Source organism: Pelophylax lessonae, assembly GCF_965119305.1.
Source record: "Pelophylax lessonae genome assembly, chromosome: 7".
Classification (NCBI taxonomy): domain Eukaryota; kingdom Metazoa; phylum Chordata; class Amphibia; order Anura; family Ranidae; genus Pelophylax; species Pelophylax lessonae.
This window is the reverse complement of record NC_138774.1, coordinates 168,208,198-168,231,539: the sequence shown is the minus strand read 5'-3', so window position 1 is coordinate 168,231,539 and position 23,342 is coordinate 168,208,198. Positions and strand designations below refer to the sequence as shown.

General features: G+C 43.9%; 1 protein-coding gene across 1 annotated transcript in view; it reads left to right on the top strand.

Moving 5' to 3' along the window:
- LAMP2 (lysosomal associated membrane protein 2) overlaps window positions 1–23,342 on the top strand; it is a 146,693-nt gene that overhangs the window by 12,596 nt on the left and 110,755 nt on the right. Inside the window, exons 2-3 of the mRNA XM_082262518.1 lie at window positions 16,033–16,154; window positions 21,727–21,940. Of these exons, the coding sequence (XP_082118644.1) occupies window positions 16,033–16,154; window positions 21,727–21,940 (336 nt within the window). The remainder of the gene's footprint in view (window positions 1–16,032; window positions 16,155–21,726; window positions 21,941–23,342) is intronic.

The following is a 23,342-nucleotide window of genomic DNA, read 5'->3' as shown; positions in this document are numbered from 1 at the left end:
TCCAACCTCCATTTCAGCACTTCACCTGAAAGGGACTAAGAATTGTTTGGCAGATTACCTCAGCTGCTACCAGGTGTGTCGGGACAATTGGTCCCTCAACCCGGAAATTTTTTGCGGAGATTGCCAGCAGAGGTGGACCTTTTTGCAACCCAAACAAACAGCAAAACAGGTTTTCCCTGAATCCAAGTGATCAATCTCAGACCAGGGATTTGCAAAATTGTCGCTCCCCATTCAGCCTCTGCCAAGCCTTCCCTCCTATCGGACTAATCTCACAAGTCCTCTGGAAGTTTCTTCTGGAAAGAATCAATTTGATCCATATAGCCCCCTTTTTGGCCCAAAAGGTCATGGGTTTTTAGTCCTGCAGTCCCTAGCCTCGAAACTTCCAGTTACTCTCCCTATGGACCTTTTTGTCTCAGGGTCTGGTATCTTTCTCAGGTGGCATCATTAAACTTAACAGCTTGGTATCTGAAGAGCAGATACTAAGCTCCCATAGGTTCTTAGCCAAGGTTGTCAAGACCCTAGTTTGTTCCCGGAAGCCTGTCACAAGCTACATACTCCCAAGATTTGGAAGAAATGTAACTCTTGGTTGTCTGATTTAAGATTTTCTCCCTATGTGTGTTTTTTTTTTTTTTTTTTTCTTGGAGGGTGCCGTCAAGGGTCTGTCCCTTAGTTGCATGGTTACTAAAGGCGAAAAAAGACACCAGTCCATCCAGTTCAACCTATGGTGTGTGTGTGTTTAGTACTTTAAAGGTTCAGGCTGCGGCCATTAGTGTTTTCCTCCAGTACTCCATTTGGAAAAGCATATTATAGTGAGGTTTTTCAAGGCAATTGCCAGGTCATAACCACTGGTTGATAGAGCATGTCCTACTTGGGACCGGTCTCTAGTCTTTCAAGCTTTAGTTACCCCTGAGAGCGATTTGTCAGTGAAATTTCTCACACTAAAAACATTCCTGGTTGCAGTTACTTCAGCTCGCAGGATCAGCGAATTTCAGGCGCTCTATTAGGGAGCCTTACCTCACAATTTGACGATAGCGTGGGGTTTTTGCTAAAGGTAGCCACTTCCTGTTATAGAATCCTAGGATATTGTGCTACCAACCTTTTTTGTTTTTTTCCTAAAAATGAGAAAGATGGATTTTATTTTTTTTGGATGTCAGAAGGGTTCTTCACTCATACACTCATACTCATTCTCATTCTCTTAAGGTTATCCAAACCTTTAGGAAATCTGAGGCCTTATTTTTACTTTTTTCAGGACACACAGGGGTAATGGAGCCTCCAAGGCCACCATAGCCAGGTGCATAAAGCATACAGTTGCTAAAGCCTATAGAGTTATGAATGTTTCTCCTCCATTTGTCAGTGCGCATTCAACAAGAGCCTTGTCCGCGTCCTGGACTGAAAGGGCTGGAGCCTCACCAGAGCAAATATGTAAGGTGGTCTAATTTATTTGACCTTTTGTTAAACCTAATCGCCTGGACCTTCTCTCTTCCCAGGAGCAGGCGTTTGGTCGAAAGGCAGCGATCCCTCCCTAGACTGGTAAGTTCTGGCTCATCATCCTTTGGACTGTCCTGGAAGACCACTTGAGACAAGCTGAGTTGGACTTACCGGTAACTGCTTTTCTGAGAGTCTTCCAGGATAGCTGGATTCCCACCTGGTGATGTCCTTTTTTATTATGCATATGTTTTGCAGGGACGTCCTACGGTTCTCGAGAAATACTGAAGGGGAGGCCTAGAGGACCGCCTTTTATTTGGTGGGTTAACATGTTTCCTGTCTTGGTAGGAGGAGCCCTAGGTCTCATGGGCTGTCCTGGAAGACACTCAGGAAAGGACTTACCTGTAAGTCTAATGCCCCATACACACCTGCAGATTATCTGAAGACTTTTGTCTGCAGACTTACCTTTTCTATGTAGTGCAAGGGCCTGCCGGATTGCATACAAATTGAAAGTGTTTAGGTTTGACCTCATATTATATGGTTTTGGTAAGTCTGCAGACAAAAGTCTGCAGATAATCTGCACGTGTGTATGGGGCATTACTCTTCACCCAGCTAGAAAATCACTTAAAATAGAACCCCCCCCCCCCACCCCTAAACTATATATAATTTATTTTTTTAGCAGAGACCCTATAGAATAAAAATACGGTATTTGCGAAGCGATTTGTCAAACGCAATTTTTATTTTTTTTTTTCTTTGGTATGTGGAATATGTTACGCCGAGTAAATGGATACTGAACATGTCACACTTTAAATAGCATCTGCCTTTGGAAAGGCGGCAAAACTATGATGCTTAAAACTCTCCCATAGGCGACAATTTAAACACCTCTGGTCTGGTGCTAGAATTGCTCTCCCTCTGACATTTGTGATCAATACATCAAGTATGGTGCGATCACTGTTTACATATGCGTGTGGGAGTAACGTATGTGTTCAAATTTGCGCATAAGCATGGTGGGATGGGGCGCTTTAAAACATTTTTTTTTTTTTTTTTGTACCTACTTTATTGCTATCACAAGGGATGAACAGCGTGACAGATCCCCTTTATGAAAAGATTTGGGGTCTATTGGACGCCAAATCTCTCCTTTTAGCTTGCCATGCAGCTGATCAGACACAGTTCTGTTTGATTGGCTGCTGGCGGGCAGGTAAACAAAGGGGAGGAACCGGAATTGATGAACTACTAGTCGCTCCCATTTTCCGGGGTTACAGAGAGAGGAACAACATCAGTTCCTCTCTGTACAGGGCAGCCATCGCCGTTGGCCGCATCGCTTCTGGACTTTACGATTGCACAGAAGAGCATGGGAAACGTGCCACCTGCGGAAGTGATTGAGTGGCTAATTAGCCACCCGGATCACTTCTGCATTACTTGGAATCGCCCGCTGAAACTGATACCAGTATAATGCCGGTAGATGCAGGCATCATCCCAATAGAAACACTGAAACCCGAGGACATCCTGCAGGCGGGAAGTAGTTAAAGGTCAGATGGCATTTTGTAGAGTTAGTATAGTAATCATCCTTTTGTGTGCAACTGGAGCAGCCTAAATTATTCCTGCTTCTGCAGTATGGAAAGGGTAGGACACAACCTTTCTCATCCTACATGTATTGTCACCAGCCCTGGACACAGTAACCTATGGGGGAGGGAGTGTACTCGATATCTTTTTTGGGGGGTTATGATACCTCCTATACAGCATCTGTTTTGCTTATTTTTTTATTTTGCATTATACTTTTGCCGATGGGGTTCATTTTGGTAAAATCATTTATCTAGTTAGTTCTTGCAGCACAATATAATTCAATTTCACGTCAAGTCACAGACCACAACGTTTATCTACAAAGCACAATGGTATATTCAATAATTTGTTCTAGATTTTATAATGACTTGATTACACATAAAGTAACGTTTGTGTTTTAATTTTAGAAAGCATAGAAAGAGATTAGAACACTTGTCAGTGGTGTGTGGGGTTTTTTTTTTTTTTTTTTTTATTCTCTGACTGTGCTACGGTTATCAAGTTTAGTTATCACTGACCATGGGGGGAAAAAAATACCAAGTTCTGGATTGTCCACAGACCAGTAATAGAGGGGGGACACTAGTTCTGTTGACCCTGATGACAACCAGGGATTCCTTCATTAATGTTTTGGCTATGGAACAGGAAGTAAAGGCAAATTTCCCCAATGTGACACAGATGGCAAAAAAATGATTTAGGTTATAAGCTTACTCTGTGCAATGTGAATAAATGTTTTGCTTTTAGTTCTATTTTAAATAAGATTGTTAAAAAAAAAAAAAAAAAAGTAGTAAGGTGTCCAGAAAAACAGAGCAGCAAATTTTGGGACCTAGTAGTAGACACGCTATGGAGGGTGGTAAGTTCATATAATTTGATATCCTGTGATTGCAGACTATTCCTGTGGGTGTAGCAGATCCAACAATAAACCATGATGTTGATCAATAATATCACGACTGCTGTAGAATTCTTCATGTTGCTTTATTATTTTTCAGATATGATTTTGATTGGGTATAAAAGAGGCATCTAAAGCCTGGTACACACTGACGGGTGTTTTTTTTTTTTTTTTATTCAAGCCATTGACTGCCAGTGCTGATTGGCATCCAATCAGCTGCTGTTTTTCCAGCATGCCCATTCGACAGAAGCCGGACAGGCTGCTGTACACACGGGCCGAATGTCAGCCAGTATCTGAACTGGCTAATACCGGCTGATATTCGGCCCATGTGTACTAGGCTTTAGCAAGTCATAGTGTCTCAGAAGTAAACCTAGGCAGAGGTCCACCAATCTGTGAAAAGCTACGTCTAAAAACTGTCCAATTTCAGAATCTGTTCCTTAACGTAAAGTTGCAAAGACTTTTTAAATATATTATATTCTACTGTACATAATATCAAGACTCCAATAACCTGGAAAAATCTGTGTGCAAGGGACAAGGCTCAAATACAATATTGGATCCCCAAGACTGCCTTTCATTAAAAATGTGCATAGTTCTGTGATGGGCATAGTTCTGTGATGGACAACACTTCCAAAAATTGCTGTCTGTGAACACAGTTCGCCATGCCATCCAAAAATGCAAGTTCAAGCTCTAACGCAAAGAGTAAGCCATATCGGAACATGATCCAGAAACACCACTATCTTCTCTGGGCAAAAGCTCCTTTAAAACCGCTGCAAAGTAGCGGCGGAGATGTGAGCAGCGTGACTCCAGAGCTCTGAGTGCACCTCTTGATCCTGCAAAGATCCGTTGGCGATTCTGCCAGACAGCTTGGGCTTACTACCAGCTACACCCTGATACCTGGCAAGATGTTGAAGATTGGTTCCCAGGGCCCTAAATCATCGGGAAACCACTCGCACCAGCCTAACATGGAGTGCTCTCAATTTGGCATCGGCTCTCCCTCTCCATGCTCTCAGCCTCCCAGAGACATCCAGCGGTGTTCCACAGGGGGGATTATGGATATCAATATCTAAAAGTAAACGAGGTACTATAAAGAATAAACCACCTGTGACCATTTAAAGATCATTTTGAAGACTCTCCTGCGGTCCCACGGAGGTCTGATAGAGCTCCCCTACTACTCAGTGGGGAATCTGACCCCTGGGAGACTGAGGGGGCTTGGGATGAGAGGGAACACACTGAGAGCCCTGCACAGGAGGGAGAAGGGGGACACAGGAGAAGGTGATGTCGCTCTGAAACCTTATGGAGGCTACACAATCCTGTCAAGCTGCATTAACAATCCAGATAGACAGTCGGGCTGGATTTATCCATTGTTAAACACGATATGCAGAAGATTTGGTCTAGAATCTCCACAGCCCAACAACAAGTTAGTGATGTTGAAGACAGTTAACTTCTTAACTGCCGATGTTGGATCCCAAAAGCAAGATTTAAAAGACCTCTCTGCTAAGCTTGGAGCTCTCGAGGATCGTATGTGAAGAAATAACCTGCACTTTATTGGATTTCCAGAAGGAGCTGAAGGTAAACACCCTGAAGATTTTCTTGAAAACTGGTTGAAATCCACAATGGGGACAGATAATTTTTTTCCTCCCCTATTTGCCATTGAGAGAGCTCTTAGGGCACCAATGCGCCTTCTTCCATCTGGGTCACCCCCCCCAAAGACCAATGTTGGCAAAACTCCTTCACTTTAAAGATGGATAGACAACATTCTAAGAGTAGCTCCTAACCTTTCCGAAATTAAATTTATTGGAAATCCGATCCCCATTTTCCCTGGTTATTAGCAGCTACCCAGAAGCAGAGAACCACCTCCAATGCAGTTAAGCACCACCTTCGGGGCAAGCAACTCGTTACAGTATGATGTACCCTGTCAACAAGTGGTCAGTGATGGCAAAGCCCCCCTTTTTTTTTCCCCCCCCCCCACTCTTACTAGTCTGAAACTGGCATAGTTGTGTCCCCAATTTTCGATGTGGCTTTTGGAATAAAGCTCACTGCAGTTTTTAGCAGAGAGCCGGGTCGTTAGGAGGGATTACTGGTGGTGGTTGTTTTTTTTTTTTTTTTTTTTTTTTTTTTTGCTCTCTTTAACAGGTTTATACTTTACAGAGGTGGTACATTCCGTTTTTCTGATCATAATAGTAGCGAGGCATTCCAGGTATCCGTTTACGATGTGGTTAATGCTGACACTTTCTCTACCTCCAAGGTTAATTTTTACTCATAGTGGGTCGGTGCTTCTCTTTAAGCCATTTTACTTATATGCCCTGTCATGTGTCTTAAATTACTTGAAATTGTAAGAGGAATGAATTTTTAAATCAAGAGGTCTTTGGTGTTGAACCATTTTAAATGCACGAAAGCCTGTGTCCTCCTCCTATAAGAGACCCATCTGGCCAGCTCTAGAATAATGGCATTGAAGAGACCTCTAATTGCTCATGCCTTTCATGCTACATATTCCACATACTCCAGAGGGGTCTCTAATTACTAAAAATCTCCTGGTACAAATTGTGGAGGTGAAAACTGACTGCTCTGGATGCTATACCATAGTGGTGGTAAGTTTTTTTTTTTTTTTTTTTTTTTTTTTTTTTACGATTGTAAACCTTTTTTACCTTCCTCCACCTTTTGAGATGCAATACCTAAATGATTGTATGCTAGCTGTCCTTTTGGTTGCTCAAGGAGCCATTATTTTAGGGGGGGGGGATTATAACTCTGTGTTGGATCCTGCCCTTGGCAGATTATACTGTCCAACACGTCCTCAAGACAAGCCTTAAAGATTGGGCTAAATCATAAAATCTAGTGGAGATATGGCGGTGGAGACACCCTGGGTGTAGAGAATACTCTTGCTATTCTGTTTCCCATAGATCTCTTCCAGGCTGGATATGTTCTTTGCAACCTTGGACTTGCTTACCAAGTTAACTGGTGGAACATATTTGCCTAAAGTAATTTCTAATTATTCACCCCTGGAATTGGAACCAAAGGTGTCTGAACCTACGCTGCAGGAAGTGTGGCATATAAGCCCATACTGGCTAGTGGAACCCATTGTTTTTATACACCAGTACTGACGCTATCATACATTAGATTGAAAATGAGCAGGGGGTCTCTGATCATGTTCGGTGGGATGCATTTAAAGCAGTAAGAGGGGCTTGTATGAAGGGTTACAGCCCTCAAAAAGGCTATTAGCGCGAAAAAAATAGAAGATCTTGCAGGTGCTCTGGGTGTGGCTGAGAGGTCATATACTTTAGATTCCATCCCTGACAAATATCCGCTCAAAGGGATTATGAACTAGCCCTGATAAACAAAACCCAGAAAAGGCTTTTGTACCAATCAGAGAATTTTTTAATCTGGTGACCGAAATGGGCGGTATTCGGCCTTTTTGGCGAAGCCCATCCCAGACCCTATAACAATCGCTAGTATCTGACCAAAACAATATCCTTCATTCATCTCGGGAGGGAATACTAAACTCCTTCCTGCAATTTTATACAAATTTCTATACATATCAAGCCCATTATACCCTCCCTGAATTATGAATATGTTGAGTCTATTCCCTTCCGTAAGCTCACAAGGGCTCAGAGCGCCATGCTAGAAGAACCAAACAGTGGAAGAAATGGAGCTAGCACTCAACCTTCCCCAAGCATAAAACCCCGGGCCCTGATGGCTTCCCAGTGGAATGGTACTTAATGCATCTGGACCCTTTATTACCTCATTTATTGGCCATGTACAAGGCTATCTTTCGGACCCAAAAATTGCCAGAATCATTACGTGAGGTCCTGATGGTTTTAATCCCCAAACCAAACAAAGATATAATGTACTGTCACTCGTATAGGCCGATATCATTAATGTAGACCTTAAAATCTTTTCCAAAATTTTAGCTTTAAGGCTCAATAAGGTTAATCGCTGCCAAAATTTGTGCAGACCAAACCAGTTTTATTCCAGCCCGTTCTAGGTATATTATCTGTAGACTGTTTACGAACCTCCCAGGCTCCGAATGATCTTTCATTGCTTAGAGCAGTGGTGACAATCGACACAGAAAAAGCCTTTGACTCAGTCAACTGGCCCTACTTGTTTTATGTGTTGAAGCGATTTGGCTTTGGTGAGGTCTTTCTCATCTGGATTCATAGCTTGCATGTCCAACCATTGTCTCGCTTTCATATCAATGGCAGAGTATCCAAACCCCTCTATATTCATCAAGGTACAAGACAAGGTTGTCCATTATCTCATTTATTTTCCATTGCCCTAGAACCCCTTGTGCAACTTCTCAGGCACTCCACGGATGTACACGGTATGTGGATTGGTATTTTGGAATAACGCGTCTCCCTTTACGCAGATGACATGTTGCTTTACTTATCAGATCCCCCAGAATACAATTATGAAGGTACTTATTCAAGATTTCTAACTTTCTCAGGCTTTAAGGTTAACTGGTCCAAGTCAAGTGGATTCCCGGTAGACTTGGGACTCCTCAACTCCTTCCCTATAGATTGTCTATTGCAGCTTACCACCTCATTTCAGTACTTAGGAGTTCAGGTGCAGCAACCCTTGTCCACGTATGTCTCAAACAATCTTTTTCCTTGTATATCTCTATTTAAAGCTAAAATTGATAGCTGGAAAAATCTACCTTTTAACCCTGACTGGGAGGGTGAAACTTTTTCAAAATGATCATGCTACCTAAATTCTTATATATCCTAGCAAACAGTCCTGTATTCAACCCCAATAAGATCTTCAAAGAATTACACTCTCCTTTCGTCATTTCTATGGTATCCCAAGGCACCCAGACTCTCCATAACTACATTTCAGCAGTCAACATCGCATGGAGGACTGGCCCTACCTAATTTTGTGTCTTTATTACTATGCCTTCCAACTAATGTATGGATGCTGAAGCTGCAGTGGTAACCTCCTATCAAACTTTGAGAAACTCAATATACAGGCCGTTTGTCACATCCTTTTGAAGGTGCAGACTTGTTGGAAGTTTCCCTCAGAATTTATAACCAATGTAAATCTATGCTGCCTGACTCTCCAGAAACTCTCTCAGCGAATCAACCCTTATGGTATAATCCCACCCTTCCACACTTTTTCACCTCCCAAGATGCCCAGCTTTGGGCCAGGAAAGGCCTTAAATATATCCACCAATTATTCGATAATGTTACCTTCAAATACTTTACCCAATTAAAGCCGGACTTTCTAATCCAGAACGCATGGCACTACAGATACCTTCAAATGAAACACGCAGCCTCGATGCAACTTGGTGTCAGGGAAGTGCTCCTGGGTAACTCCTTACGGGAAAAAACTGTTGTGTGATGTACGCTCTAAACTTAAACTAACTAGTTCCTTCCTATTACAGCTGTCTAACCCAAAAATTTTTGTAAAGTTCGGGGACAATGGGTAGATACATTTGGAACCTGTGAATTACCCGGCAATTGATTTACTTTGTAGTTTAACATGACTACAATGTATGATATGATTGTCACGTGCTTAAAAACACTACAGAGAACTCTCAATGTGGAGGAATGCGAAGGGATGTGTCGGTATCTGTGGTCTGTACCTGGGCTTATTGCACTATGGAATACCTTGTCATTTAGACCACTGCTTTTAATTATCTTAGTTTAGTAAAACTTAGATTCTCATTTTAATAGGATCTTTGCATATTTGTTAATCTGCTTTCTAGATATGTCAGCTTTACTTGATGAAGGCATATCTCTTGTAAAGCCGCCTTTACGCTATATTATGTTTACATAAAAAAATGTATATGTGCTATATCGAAGTATAACTTGCAATAAAAACTGAGCTAAAAAAAAAAAAAACGCTGCAAAGTGGAAAAAACAGTTCTGTGGTCAGACGAATCAAAATTTTACATTTTTCTATTGCCCATTGCCAGACGCAGCTCTTATGCTTATACCATAGGGTTATGCTGCCCCCTACAGGAGTAGTACTAGGCAGTGAGAAAATTCACTGACACGCCTACAGGGGCTGTCCTTCACGGAATAACCCCACACACTCTGCCACAAGCCAGTTTCTTGCTGCCTGTTAGGGTGCTGGTGGTAACCTGATGACAGAGATGAGCCCCGATATTCGCTAGAGGGCACGGAGCTTGGAGGGGAACCCCCAAGGTAAGTGACAGGCTAGCCTGAGGTGCGGAATCTAAGTATCCATCGGTTTTCGGCAGAGCCTCTGGTGTTAAGGATGGACTTCGCTGCGTGTGGATACCAGGTCGCGATCCTCAGGGTCGCCCCACCAAGGGAGAACAGGTCCAGGTCCGAAGGCAGGTAAACAGACAAGGGAGATCCAAGAGAATGGTCAAACAAGCTGGGGTCAGGACAGGCAGCAGACGAGCGGAGTCAGGAACAAGCCAAAAGGTCAACAGGAAATCCGCAGGAAAATGGTCACAGGTTCAGGAACAATGGCAAGAGCTGAAGACAAGACAGCAAAGTGCCAGTGCATCAGCTGCCTTTAAATAGGCCTTCTTTGGCGTCAAAACATCTGGGTCAATGCGTGCAAACGTGGGAACGCATGACGTGTGCATTGGCTAATTCACGCATGTGCGTTAGCCAATTAGTGGTTGCTAACGGAAGCTTAATTCGCGCATGCGTATTAGCCAATTAGCAGTTCCTAACAAACGGTTTCTATCACTTGCCTAGTGAAGGAGTAGGACCTAGGTTTCCTGCTGGGACTTCAGTCTGGTTTTTTTTTTTTTTTTCTTTTAAGAATTGTTCTGTTCTCTTTACTCACTAATGCTAGTTAGTGTCAGGGATCCTCCTGGTGAACTACAAGTGACAGCCGGCTGAGGTTTCGCACTGGATAGTATATATCCTTGCGGTCTCCCACCCTGGCGGACGAGCGTGAGCAAGTTATAGTACCGCACTAGGTCTTGCCACGACATAGCCCGTGTGGATGGGGACGAGGCTGCGAGTAGATGTGTTGCCAGGATGCATTGACCTGGAATGCCCTGAGTCACAGCGTATCCTTTAGCTGACAGAACCCCCACTCAGGGTGGGAGGTGGTCTGTCTGAAGCGGTGCCCATCCATTCCATGGTATGGTGCGTAAACTGAGCCCCCCCATATCCCTAGTGGCCTCTGGGGGGGGGGGGTGTCGGCCCACTCCTGGGGATAATAGGACCCTGTTTTTCCTAAAAGATGCCCCTGGCCTATCAGGATTCCAGCCTTGCCCACCCTGCTCCCGCATGGGGGCGCCCAAGTAGCGGGGTATACAGTAGTACCTTCTCCTATGGGGTCTTTTTTGGTAGATCCCTGGTGTGGCCTTGTATCTGGGTCCTGACCGCATGGCAGTGTTCGGTCGCCGTCTTAGGTGTGGGCATCGGCTTCCTGTGTGTGAGGTGGCCATTTTCCCTGGGCTTCCTATACCGTTGTATTGGCGCCATTTTTTTGTGGCCTGGAGCTATATACGTAGTTCTGCCTCTTGTGGATTGATGTCACTTCTGTGCTCAGTTCTCCATGCTACAGACGTTGCTGGTTCCTCTGTGAGGTCATACAGTATGGGGGTTGTTTCTGGACATTCCCTGTGTACTCTACCAGCTGTTTTTTGACGGTAGTCACCACGGATGCCAGCCTGTCTGTCTGGGGCAGGTTGCTGGACAACCCTTGTGCCCAGGGAGTCTGGTCGACAGAGGAGTCTTCTTTACCGAATGATGTTCTGGTACTCGGAACAATCAAGATTTGCTGTGGGGGCGCTCGATAGGAGGGAGGAGCCAGGAGCAGTAACAAGGGACCTGAGAAGAGGAGTATCCAGGCTGCTCTGTGAAATCCAACTGCACAGAGGAGGTAGGTATAATATGTTTGTCTCTTGTGATTGATTTTTTTTTATTTTTTTTTTTTTTTTTTATAACCCTTTAATGTATTTCACAACAACCCACTTTTTTTGGAATTGGGCTTGTTTACAGCTTATAAAGTCAAGGTTTATAAAAGGTCAACCATTCAAGGGGGAGTTGCTGCAGATCGTATGTCATTGTAACAGGGCTATAAGGTAACATAATGCGGTTTCCAAGACCAAGCTGAGCACTGAGAGCAAGATCTGTACAGCAGGTCGTGTATCCATAGTTTTATAATTTGAGATTATTCAGTTACTGTTGACTGCAGACTTCAGCCTTTGATAAATTAAATATAGTGGCTTTTGTAATATTATTTATGGTTAACTAAACTTTGGCAACCCTGTTAAGAAACGTAGGCAGTTTGCTTAAAAGAGCTGTACAATGCTTGTGGTTGCTTTTAAAGGAAGTATTGAAAGCTTCCTAAGAAATTTGGATGTGGTAGCTATGCGTGCAACTTAAAATATTTACCAGAGAAAGGTGGCTTAAATTTATCTCCTAAAGATAAATTGTTCCATAATCTTTAGAGGTCAAAGTGAACATGACAAGTCTAAGGAACACAGTGATGAAATGCTGATATTGGTACTAGGGAGTTTTAATTTTGTGGTGTTAAATTTCAAAACTCCTATCCACTTCACTTTAAGTTGATATGACTCCATATTCTTCTAACAGCTGCTTTCCAAACTGCTGGGTTTAGAAAAACTTTTATTCAGCAGGCACCTAATGCCTCATTTCCACTGAGTGGTACGGTTCGGTTCAGTACGGTACGGTTTGGAACGGTACACCTTGCGTTTCCACTGCCAATAGTACCCTTTCATGATCGGCGTGGTGTAGCAGGAAAGCTGTGAGACTATTCTCGGTCAACCAATCAAAGTTCTGCAGAGTGTAGCTCCACCCTGTTGGTACGGTACTAATGTGCTTGGTACCCCAACGAAGGGGTCCCAAAAAAGTGGTACGGTTCAGAATTGGGGTACCATTCACAATGGAAACTGCATAAATAGCGTACCGTACTGAACTGTACCAGAAAGCTCAGTGGAAATGAGCCACAGTAAGTTAGTGATCCTAAAGGGTAATTTGTTTTTTTTTTTTTTTTTTTTTTTTCCTCATAAAAATAACAAACATGTTCTTCTTACCTGCTCTGTGAAATAGTTTTGCACAGAGCAACCCAGATCCCCCTTTTCTCTGGCCCCTCTTCAGTGCTCCTGTACCCACAGCTAGCAGCTTGCTGTGGGGTCACCCGAGCTGAGCTATAACTCCGTGTGTCCATTCAGACACGGAGCTGAAGGTCAGCCCCCCGTCCTTTTTCCTAATTTGCTAACTGACTTTTACAGCAGCGGAAGCCAGTGGAGCTGCTGTCAGCCAATCAGGAGGGAGAGATGGCCAAGGCTTTAGTGTACATCGCTGGATAGAGATGGGCGCAGGTAAATATTGGGTGGGCTGAGGGCGGCTGCTGCACGCAGGTTTTTTTTTTATCTTAAAGTGGAGTTCCGGCCTATTTTGCAACTTTAGTGATTCCTGGAGTGCTTGCTATGCTGATCAACAATTGGGCATTTTCAATTTTTTTCAGGGTTCCTTACCTTATTTTCAGGGCATTTTTTATTGTACTTCCTCCTTCTCCCCCCCCCCCTCTGTGGCTACGGCCACCAACGTCCACTTCCACCTTTTGCATTGCATCCTGGGAGCTTTTGTCATCACTCCCAGGAGGCTGGTATCAGGAAGAACTCCCAGAACACTCCCTGAAATCAGGAAGAAGGACACAGCAGATTACACTGCGGCTTCAGATGCCCACATCCAAGATGGCCGCGATCAGACAGCATTTTTAAAAGTAAGAATTTGACTAAAATCCAATACTGTACACCTTTGTAAGTATGAGAATAGCGGTTCTGTAAAGGGCGATGGATTAGTATTATAGGGGTATTTTTAGTTAAAGGTATTTGAGGCCATAACTCCGCTTTAAGGCAAAGAATGCATGAAGATGAAAAAAAACCTACTGCCTTTAAAGCCCCCTAAAAGCTCGATTACAGTACAGTTCTCACAGCGGGTCACTTGCCCCTTCCATTCAGAAAATGTTTTGTATGCTTTTCACAGAAGGATCTTTGACAGTTACTGACGGGTTTGGGCTGAATATTTTTTATGTAGTGTTTTTCCAAACCCAGCAGCTGCCACACATGGAACGCTTTTCATTAGTGTCCTTTTATTTTTACAGTGTAAATATCCCAAAAAATGTTATGGCTAGACTTTAGTTTTAGAAAATGACACTTGTGACTCTTCAGAAGAATTCGAGACCTTCCATAATCTGGAAACGTTGCATTACCACCTAATTTTTTTTTATGTTAAACACTATGCAAACCTGACATGTCCTATTCCTGCTGTACCGTTTACTTGTATGAGACAGTATTCTGTTCTCTTGTATTGCTTCCTTTGTATGAAATACCTGGCGCATCCATTCACTGGCAAGACTAGTGGGCTTCTTTTTCTTCCCCTAGCTCCTAAGCAGCTGAGAACAGAGGAAATATCCCTTCTATAAAAAGCATGGGCTGATTTACAAGGTTAGGGTTCACATGTACTTTAAAGGAGCAACAGGATGAGCACTGCCAGAGCCCTACAAAATAACTTCCAGTAGGCCACTGGTGTGAATGTCACTGACCAATCAAACATGAGGGTGGCCTGAGGGCCTGACATCCTTTAGTGTGCTCTTTGCCCTGCACTGTGAAGCTTGATTGGCATTTGGTGTTTTTCACAGATTCGAGCAGGTTCACCCTGAGCACATGTGACAGACATGAAAGGGTCTGGAGAAGCCGTGGAGAAGGTTATGCTGCCTGGAACTTTGTTCCCGCATGACAGGTTTGGTGGTGGTCTGGGGAGGCATATTCATGGTGGGACACACAAACCTCTACAGGCTAGACAATGGCATTCTGACTGCCATGGAGTATTGGGGTGAATTCCTTGGACCCAATTTTAGACCCTATGCTGGTGCAGTGGGTCCTGGGTTCCTCCTGGTGCACGACAATGCCCAGCCTCCTGTGACAAGAGTATGCAGTCAGTTCCTGGAGGGTGAAGGAATTGATACCGTTGAATGGCCCCCACACTCGCCTGACCTAAATCCAATAGAACACCTCTGGGACATTGTTTTGGGCCACCCAACGCTGCCAGGTTGCTCCTCAGTCTGTTCAGGAGCTTAGTGATGCCCTGGTCAAGATCTGGGAGGAAACACCCCAGGACACCATCTGCCCTTGGGAGCATGCCCTGACGTTATCAGGCATGCATACAAGCACATGGGGGCCATAACAACGGAGTACCATTTTTTTAGTTGCTGCAATAAACTTTCAGCCAAATGGACAAGCCTGCTGCATCATTTTTTCACTTTGCTTTTTGGGGTGTCTTTAAATTCAGCCCTCTGGAGATTGATTTTCATATCCATCAAACAATGTGGCATCCTTTCGTTCCTAACACATTACCCAGTCCCTATCCGTATAAATTTCAAGCATATTTTTCCCTATTGAGCTTTGTTCCTTTTTCATCATAATTTTTTTTTTTTTTTTTTTTTTTTTTTTTTTTTTAGCAGTATTTTATGTAAAGGCATAAAAGGCACCCCTAGACAAGGAATCCATTTGGAGATTGAAAAATCTGCAACGCTTTAGGCCCCTTTCATACAGGCTGGATCAGTTTTGCTCAGCGGGGGTTCCATCCACTGATCCTCTTCTGAGCTTGTGTGTAACAGGTGGATGAAAGGTCTGTGCCCCCTCTGCTTATGCAGTGCAGACACGGACACAGCCTGCTTTGCTCTGCTGTATGGGCAGCTGGATGTAAAGGGACCGGCTCTCCATTTTACACACAGCTGCCCTCTGATCCGATCTGGCCAGCCAGAGGGCAACAGATCCAGTCTCTAGCAGTCACCTAATTTAAAGCCGTCTTTGAAAGTCCTTGTAGATTTACACACAATCTTTTGTAACATGAAAGCTAGCTGTTCTGTCTTCTGTATCAAAGTGTCTTTATGCTATGACTTTTTATAGTACTGCAGTAGTAAAATTTTCCTTTTAAGCAGGAATGTGCATGCTCTGTTGGGTAGGATGGGTTGGTATTACAAATTGTTTGTTTCCCATAGGGTTGCTGGTTACAGCTATGACTCTGGTGCAGGTCTTAAGCAGCAGAGCTGTGTAGGTCTTTTCTTAGAAGCCTGTACTTTGCTCTACTGATATGGTTATACAGCACACTCATCTAGGTATTTACTTCTGGTCATATGACTAATCTGATGATTATATATATCACTGACAACCTGCTGACCTTCTTTCCTTTTTTTTTTTTTTTGTCTAGGCCTTCTGGAAACAAATGCTTTTAAAGTGGAAATAAAAGACTCCTCCACCAATAAGACCTGTATATATGCCGACTTGAGCATTAATTTCACAGTGGAGTATGACACCAACAATGGCACGCGTGTAAGTATACTTGCATTTGGAATATATTCAGTAGATGTCTAAAATGGGACACAAATGATAGATTAGATTAGGGGTGTCCAAACTCGTTTTAATCATGGGCCGCATCAGCATTATGGTCTCTTTTCAAAGGGCCCCAGTTGGACATCTAGTCTTACAGATACAGAGCACCCCCCCCCCCCCCCCTTACATCAGATGCTAAGAGCCCCTCCATGATCAGAAGTCAAGGTTCCCCCACCCTTTCTTAAATCACAGTGGAGGCAGAGCTGGGAAGCAGTGCAGGATCTGGAGGAGGATCAGAGGAGGGCTGGAGTCTTGTGAATGTGAGTTTTGTAATTGCTGAGACCAGGAGAGGTGGAGACGAGGGGGTGCTGAAACTGCACAGTGAGGCACAGCATCTGGAGGAGTTAATGTTCTATCTGCTGCTGATATGGGGTGTTGGATATGAGGGGAGTGCTGCTGATATGGGGTGTTGGATATGAGGGGAGTGCTACAGCTGCAGCAGAGGTGCGAGGGCCACATGAAATGACCTGGAGGGCCTGATTCGGCTCGTGGGCCTTGTGTTTGGCACATGTGGATTGGATGGTAAACCTTGAAATTAACAGTAAACCAACTGGCAAGATTATAACATAGCACCAAATTTTTAAATTTTCTTTCCTGTCCAGAAAAGTTGGTGATTTGTAAAGTCTGTTTAAAAAAAAAAAAAAAAAAGTTACCTGCAGTGGTTTTGCACAAAGCGGACCAGATCCTCCTTTTCTCGAGTCCTTTTTCGCTGCTCCTGGCCAATCCCTCATGTCGAGTACTCCCACAGCAAGCAGCTAGCTATGGGGGCACCTGAGCCGAGCTGCATCTCTGTGTCCATTCATACACGGAGCTGCTGATTGGCTAACTGACTTTACGGGAGCCAATGGTGCCACAGCTGTGTCTCTTAGGATGGTGCCATTTAGGATGGAGAGTCCCGGACAGTCAAGGGACTCGTGAACATCGCTGGACAGAGATGGGGCTCAGGTAGGTATTGGGTAGCTATTAGGGGTGCTGAGGAGGCTGCTTCACACAGAAGGCCTTTTTTTTTCGAATACATAGAATGCATGAAGTAAAAAAAAAAAAAAAAAAAAAAAAAAACAACCTTCTGGCCTTACAACTCCTTTTAAAAATGGGGATTGTTTGCTCATTGTAGATGGCTTCACATCTGTCATTACAGCTAGTGCATTACCCATGATGTAACATCACACTTCTGTTTGGAGGTGATGTTCTGTCTGGAGCTCAAGGATTTTATCGATTTACTGCCTATGGCCTCTTTCACACGGAGCGGACCGTATTGCGATCTGCTCCGGCCCTTTTTTTTTTTTTTTTACGGACATGTATGTCCGCATATTATCTTATCCGTTTGCAGATGATATACGGACATAATGTATGTCTATGGGATTGCGGATGACACCGCTGACATCCGATTTTGCATCCTTTCCGTTTTTTAAATCGAAGAAAAATAGGGTTCTGTTCCGTGCCACAAAACGGTGCAGAACTGAAAGGATGCAATTTGGATGTCAGCGGATGGTCATCCGCTGACATCCGCAATGCCATTGACATGCATTATGTCCGTATATCATCTGCAAACGGATGGGGTGATATGCGGACATACGGAATGCCGTATGTGAAAGAGGCCTATCTAATAAATTCAGAATGCAGTCTTAAAAGAACTGAGAGAAACAGGTTGAGATCTCAATGTCAATGAAAGTTGTAAAGGTAGAACTATGGGGACAACACCTTTTTTTTTATATTAAGGAATGAAAAGGAAAAGATCTTTGGAATATGACTCAATGGTACTCAAGGCAAAATGCTGATCCAGACCTGATTGAAGAAGGGCAGTATTTGTTCCATTGTGTATTTTCTAGGATGAAATTCCCTGGCTGCGACATGCCTTGGGTGACATGGACTTTCTAGGTTTTTTTTTTTTTTTTAGGAGCATAGGAATGACAGTCAAAGACCGCTATCTCTTAGAACCTAAGCTTCCATAGCCATGCAAGTTAAAGCCAGCTAGAAGTTATGCTGATCCCACAGAGCCATCAGAGTATCCATTTCCACCACCATCCTCCAAACCATGGCAGGTCCTGAAACATCTCGGCATGAAACAGGATTCTTTTTCATAGAAGTACATGGTACAGCCATTCCAGAGAATCCTTGAAATTTTGTCCAATTTATAAAAGGCTCTCTCTGATTGGATGAAGTGGAGAGGCATGCAGATGTCGCGATTTCCATCTCGGCCGTTTATTTGCAGATAAATACAAGCAGACAGAATCGAGAGAAGCTGTCCAAAGCAACCAACCGGTTTCTAGCCTCAGCTTGTTCATTTACATTTTAAAAATTTAAACTATTAGTAAGTTGATAGCCATGCACAGCTGCTCCACATTTTGGCACTTCTGGTCTTCGTAAATTCTAATCACCGTATGTAGCTGTTGCTACTACAGTATATAGTGTAATGCACAAAGTTGGTACTTCCATCTATTGGAAGTAATGGAAATAGTTAGTTTGTTTGGGTCCGCTTGGCCCAAACAAATCATTTAAAGTTATAGTGAAAATATAATTTTTTTTTTTGTATGGAAAAAACTGATGATCCTGCCAGTCCCCCTGCTTTGCTATTTCAAACTGACCAAGCTAGGCAGGGAAGTACACTTATCCCAGTGTGGTGTGGTCAGTTTTTTCCTTGTATTCTACTTGGGAACACAGCTTGTCTGTAATCAAATGGTCAGACATGTGCTGACAACCCCTCCCCCCTGAACAGCTATTAACTGGGAAGATGAGTGATATGCTGTTTCCCTCCTGCTGACACTCATATCTCCGCCCCCTCCACCCCCAACTCCCTGAGCCACTGGTGCAGCAGATTACAGTGAAAATAGATTTTAAATATTTATTTTGAAACCATTTACTAAGTTTGGGGGTCACAGAGGTAGCTCTCTGCTTTTGTTTTTGTTCTTGGTCTGATGGTAGCTTATTTCGGCCAGTACAATTTCTCCAGTTCCCCTTCAGTCTGTTGCAGCTCGTTATTCTGGCTGGCAGTCCTTGGACCACTCCGGACCAGTATGGCTGGTGGCTCACAAATCCAGCCCAGGATTTGGGCAAATATTTTCTTCTACTATATTCTGAAAGATACTCACAATGAAAACCAGCCAGACAGCCTGGTAAGACTACCAAGACATCTTGTCAGTGTAGGAAACTTGGTCACCAGCAGAAATACATCTCCCTATCAACATACTGGAGCTCCAATCGATTAGTCTATTCCTTCAGTGTTTGCCTGCTCAACTGCACAATCATCTGATCTGGATTCAAAACCACGTCACTGTAAATAAAGTGTGCTGAAGTGCGCTAAAATTAGATAAAACCGCAAATAAATATTGGGTAACATAGTGCTGAAATCGGTGCAAAAAATGTCGAATACAATGTGTACAATCTTCCAAGAAAGTGCAGTGCAATTAGAGACCAGAAAAGGGATCGCCACCACCAACGCACGCCTCTTACCAAATTAACAGGACCATAGATTATAATGGTATAATGCGCTAAAGCAGGCAGGTGGCTAAAAATGATCGTCACAGGTTCAAGAGATGACAACAGGCATTGGATCCCATATGGACTTGAGAATAAATTTAATAAAGCTCCCATAGTGAAGTCCATCAAACTCAATATAATGTTTATTGTAAAAAAATAGATGGCTACAGTTACCTTATGAAGGTCACAATAAGGTGTGTAAGATGTATCATTCCAGCAAGCTGTTGGCTTTTCCAAACGCCGCTCATTCGCGGCTCTTTATACGTAATGATGCCACCTCAAAGCCAGCAGTGGCGTACACCAATCATCAGAGGGAGGAACCGTAAGTCTCTGACTTGGGCGTTAGTTCATATTCCAGTCCTGTCTGCCTTTCAGTTTTCAGGCCTGGGCAATAGCCAAGCAGGTTACATTATCTGTTACCTATTCTCAGGAGAATAGTCTTTTCATGCAGAGGTGTTTCAGGACCGGTCATGGTTTGGGGGGATGGTGGTGGAGGTGGGTTCTCTGAAAGGCTCTGTGGGATCAGTATAACTTCTAGCTGGCTTTAACTTGCATGGCTGTGGAAGCTTAGGTTCTAAGAGAGAGGTCTTTCTGACTCATTCCTACGTGTCTAAAAAAAAAACCCCCAAAAACCTAGAAAGTCCATTTCACGCAAGGCATGCCGCAGCCCGGGAATTTCATCCCAGAAAATACACAATGGAACGAATACTGCCCTTTCTTCAATCAGGTATGGATTAGCATTTTGCCTTCAAGCCTACTACCATCAAGTCATATTCCAAAGATCTTTTCCTTTTTCATTCTATAGTAGAAGCTGTTGTCCCCATAGTTCTACCTTTACAACTTTCATTGAGATTGAAAACTTTCTCTGTTGTTCAAAAAATGCCTACTGAATCTGTCATAGGTTTCCCTTTTATTTATTCTAAGGCTCCATGTACACGGGACGTTGTAAATGGCCGTTTTAGGAGCAATTGGGCGGTTTTTTTTTGTTGTTTTTTGTTATATTTTTTTTTTTTTTTTTTTTTTTTTGAAGCCCCTGAACCCATCTACATTTTATCTTATCTGTCCATGTACACAGGGTCGTTTACAGTCATTTGCAGGCAGTTGAGTTCAGGGACGTTTTTTGGAACGCAATTATTTGCATTCGAATGTGTGTTTCCCGGCGTTTGAAACGCAGACACGCGACCGAACGTGATGAACATACGTTCAGCCACGTTCTACGTTTTTTTGCTTCCATCCAAAATCAATGGTTCCCTATGGGAGCCTATTGATTTGAATGGAAGTCGCACCGCAAGTCGGATCAGGATGATCCGACTTGCGGCACGACTTGCCCTGTGAGAATCTTAAGGGGGAACTCCATGCCAAAAAATGGGGGGGGGGGGGGAAACAGCGTGGAGGTCCCCTTCGGGTCTGGTATGGAATTTGAGGGTAGCCCCACACCGAAAAAAAACGGCATGGGGTCCCCCCCAAAATCCATACCAGACCCTTATCCGAGCATGCAGCCCAGGAAACGGGAGGGGACGAGCGAGCGCCCCCCCCCCGGACCATACCAGGCCCGTGTACATGGAGCCTTACTCATAAGGCAGCTTTCATCAAGTCCATCACCTCTACTAGATTAGTATGAGTTTTGTTGAGGATAATGTCCTGAGGCCTAGAGCCTCCGTTCTTCCTAACCTGGTCTAATCTTTCCACCTGCTTCTCTCCTGCTTGGGTATGTATTAAGGAAATGTCTCTACTTGGCTTGGGTGTAGTTAGTAGTTGGTGTCCACCTCTTAGTTAAATCTTCTTCAGGTAGACTGATTTCAAGTGTATTTCATGTTGTTGTTTCCTTTCTTTTTCTTTCTTGGAATCGCATAGGAAATGATGGGAAATCTCCCTGTTTGGAGACACAGCAAATTGCTTTCCCTCACGCGGTTTAAAATATTTTAAAATTATTTTTGGGTGGCCATTAGTTTGGAATTTCTGATGATGCTCCACATACTGTTGGCAAAGGTATCTCTTCTTTCCAACCATTTAGGTTTGTTTTTTCTTTTTGCAGAGAAATGCAACTTTTCCAGCACCTGACAAGGTCACCACTGAAGGCAGCACCTGTGGACAAAGTGGTGTGGCCCCTTTATTGAATGTCAGCTTTGGTAATGGAAACTTGTGGAGTCTGAACTTCACAAAAAATGACAAAGTGTACAGTGGCAGTGTCCTCAGCTTCACGTACAACCTTAGTGACTCTGCATTGTTTCCAGATGCAAAGGAAAAAGGTAAGTCCTGTGTGTGGGCATTTTTGTTACCCTAACATTTCATATTCCTGATGTGTGTCTGCTGTACCATGTACCTGTGGGGACAAGTATCTTGTTCAATTTGTATTGTTTTTTTCTTTGTGTGCAATCTGATGTTTCTGCCAGTCCCTTTGCTTTTGAAACTGACTACACGAAGCAGGAGAGCACACCGTGGTCCATTCTATAGTTATGCTGGGAACGCAGCCTGCTCAGCATGATCAGACTTGTCCTGACACACCTCCCCTTCTGTCTCTCGCTGGGAAAATCAGTGTGCTGCTGCTTCAATCCCCCCCCCCCCCAGCTCTTATGTAGCTGAGAACAGAGGGAATGTGATCAAGAAATGGAAAAGTGTTTTCTTTTTGTTTTTGTTTTTTCATTTTAAACTGAATGGGTTGTTTTACAAGTTAATCAGGTGGTTTGCCAAGCAGAAAGGACATCCATCCTTCTACAGACACAAAAACAGTATATCAGTGGTTCTCTTTTTGCATACACATAAATTATTTTAGATTTTTTTTTTTTCCCCTACGTCCTCTGACAGATGCACCCTCTTACAAGTTTCATCACTATTGGGTAATGGCGCCCTCTGCATGAGCAGGCTAGGTAGTGAAAACTTCATTAAAAAAAGCGTTCACTAGACACACCTTTTAGGGGCTGTCAATCTAGACATTACCCTCAGACACATAGAGCTTACTAATTAGTTTCTTGCTGCCTAGCTCAGGAGTAGGACCTAGGATACCCTGTTGGGACTCCGGTCTCAGTTTTGTTTTTTCTTTAAAAAATATTTATTTATTTTCTTTTCTTCACTCGCTATCGCTAGCTAGTCAGTGTGATCCTGCTGGAGAACTACAAGCGACAGCTGTGCTTTGCACTGGATAATCTAGATCCTTATGGGTACCCTAGTCTGGCCAACGAGCGTGCGCAGGTTGTGGTCTGCCCAGGCTTCCCACAACTGTGCCCCGACGGATGGGGACGAGCCTGCGGAGAAACTCTTCGCCGGGACGCATCAACCTGGAACGCCCTGTGTTGCAGCGTCCCCTCTTGGCTGACAGCACCCTCCACTCGGTGGGAGGCGAGCTGTATTGTAGCGGAGCCCGCGGTCCATGGTATGGTGAGTGATGTCCCTGGGACAGTCATCTGGTGGGGGTGATGTGGGCCCATTCCTGGGGATCCGGCCTCCCTGCTCCATATGGGTGGCGCTCTAGTGGCGTCCACTGCGTGGGGGAGGGGGGGTGTATGGCTCCTACCTTGTCCTGGGGGGGCTTCCTGTAGTGGATTCTCGCGGTGGCCAGGGTCCCTGGGCTCCTGATTGTTGGCGTCATTTTCGGCCGCCATTTTGGGTGTGGGCAGCCTGGCTGACTTCAATGTAAGGGCAGCAGCCATTCTC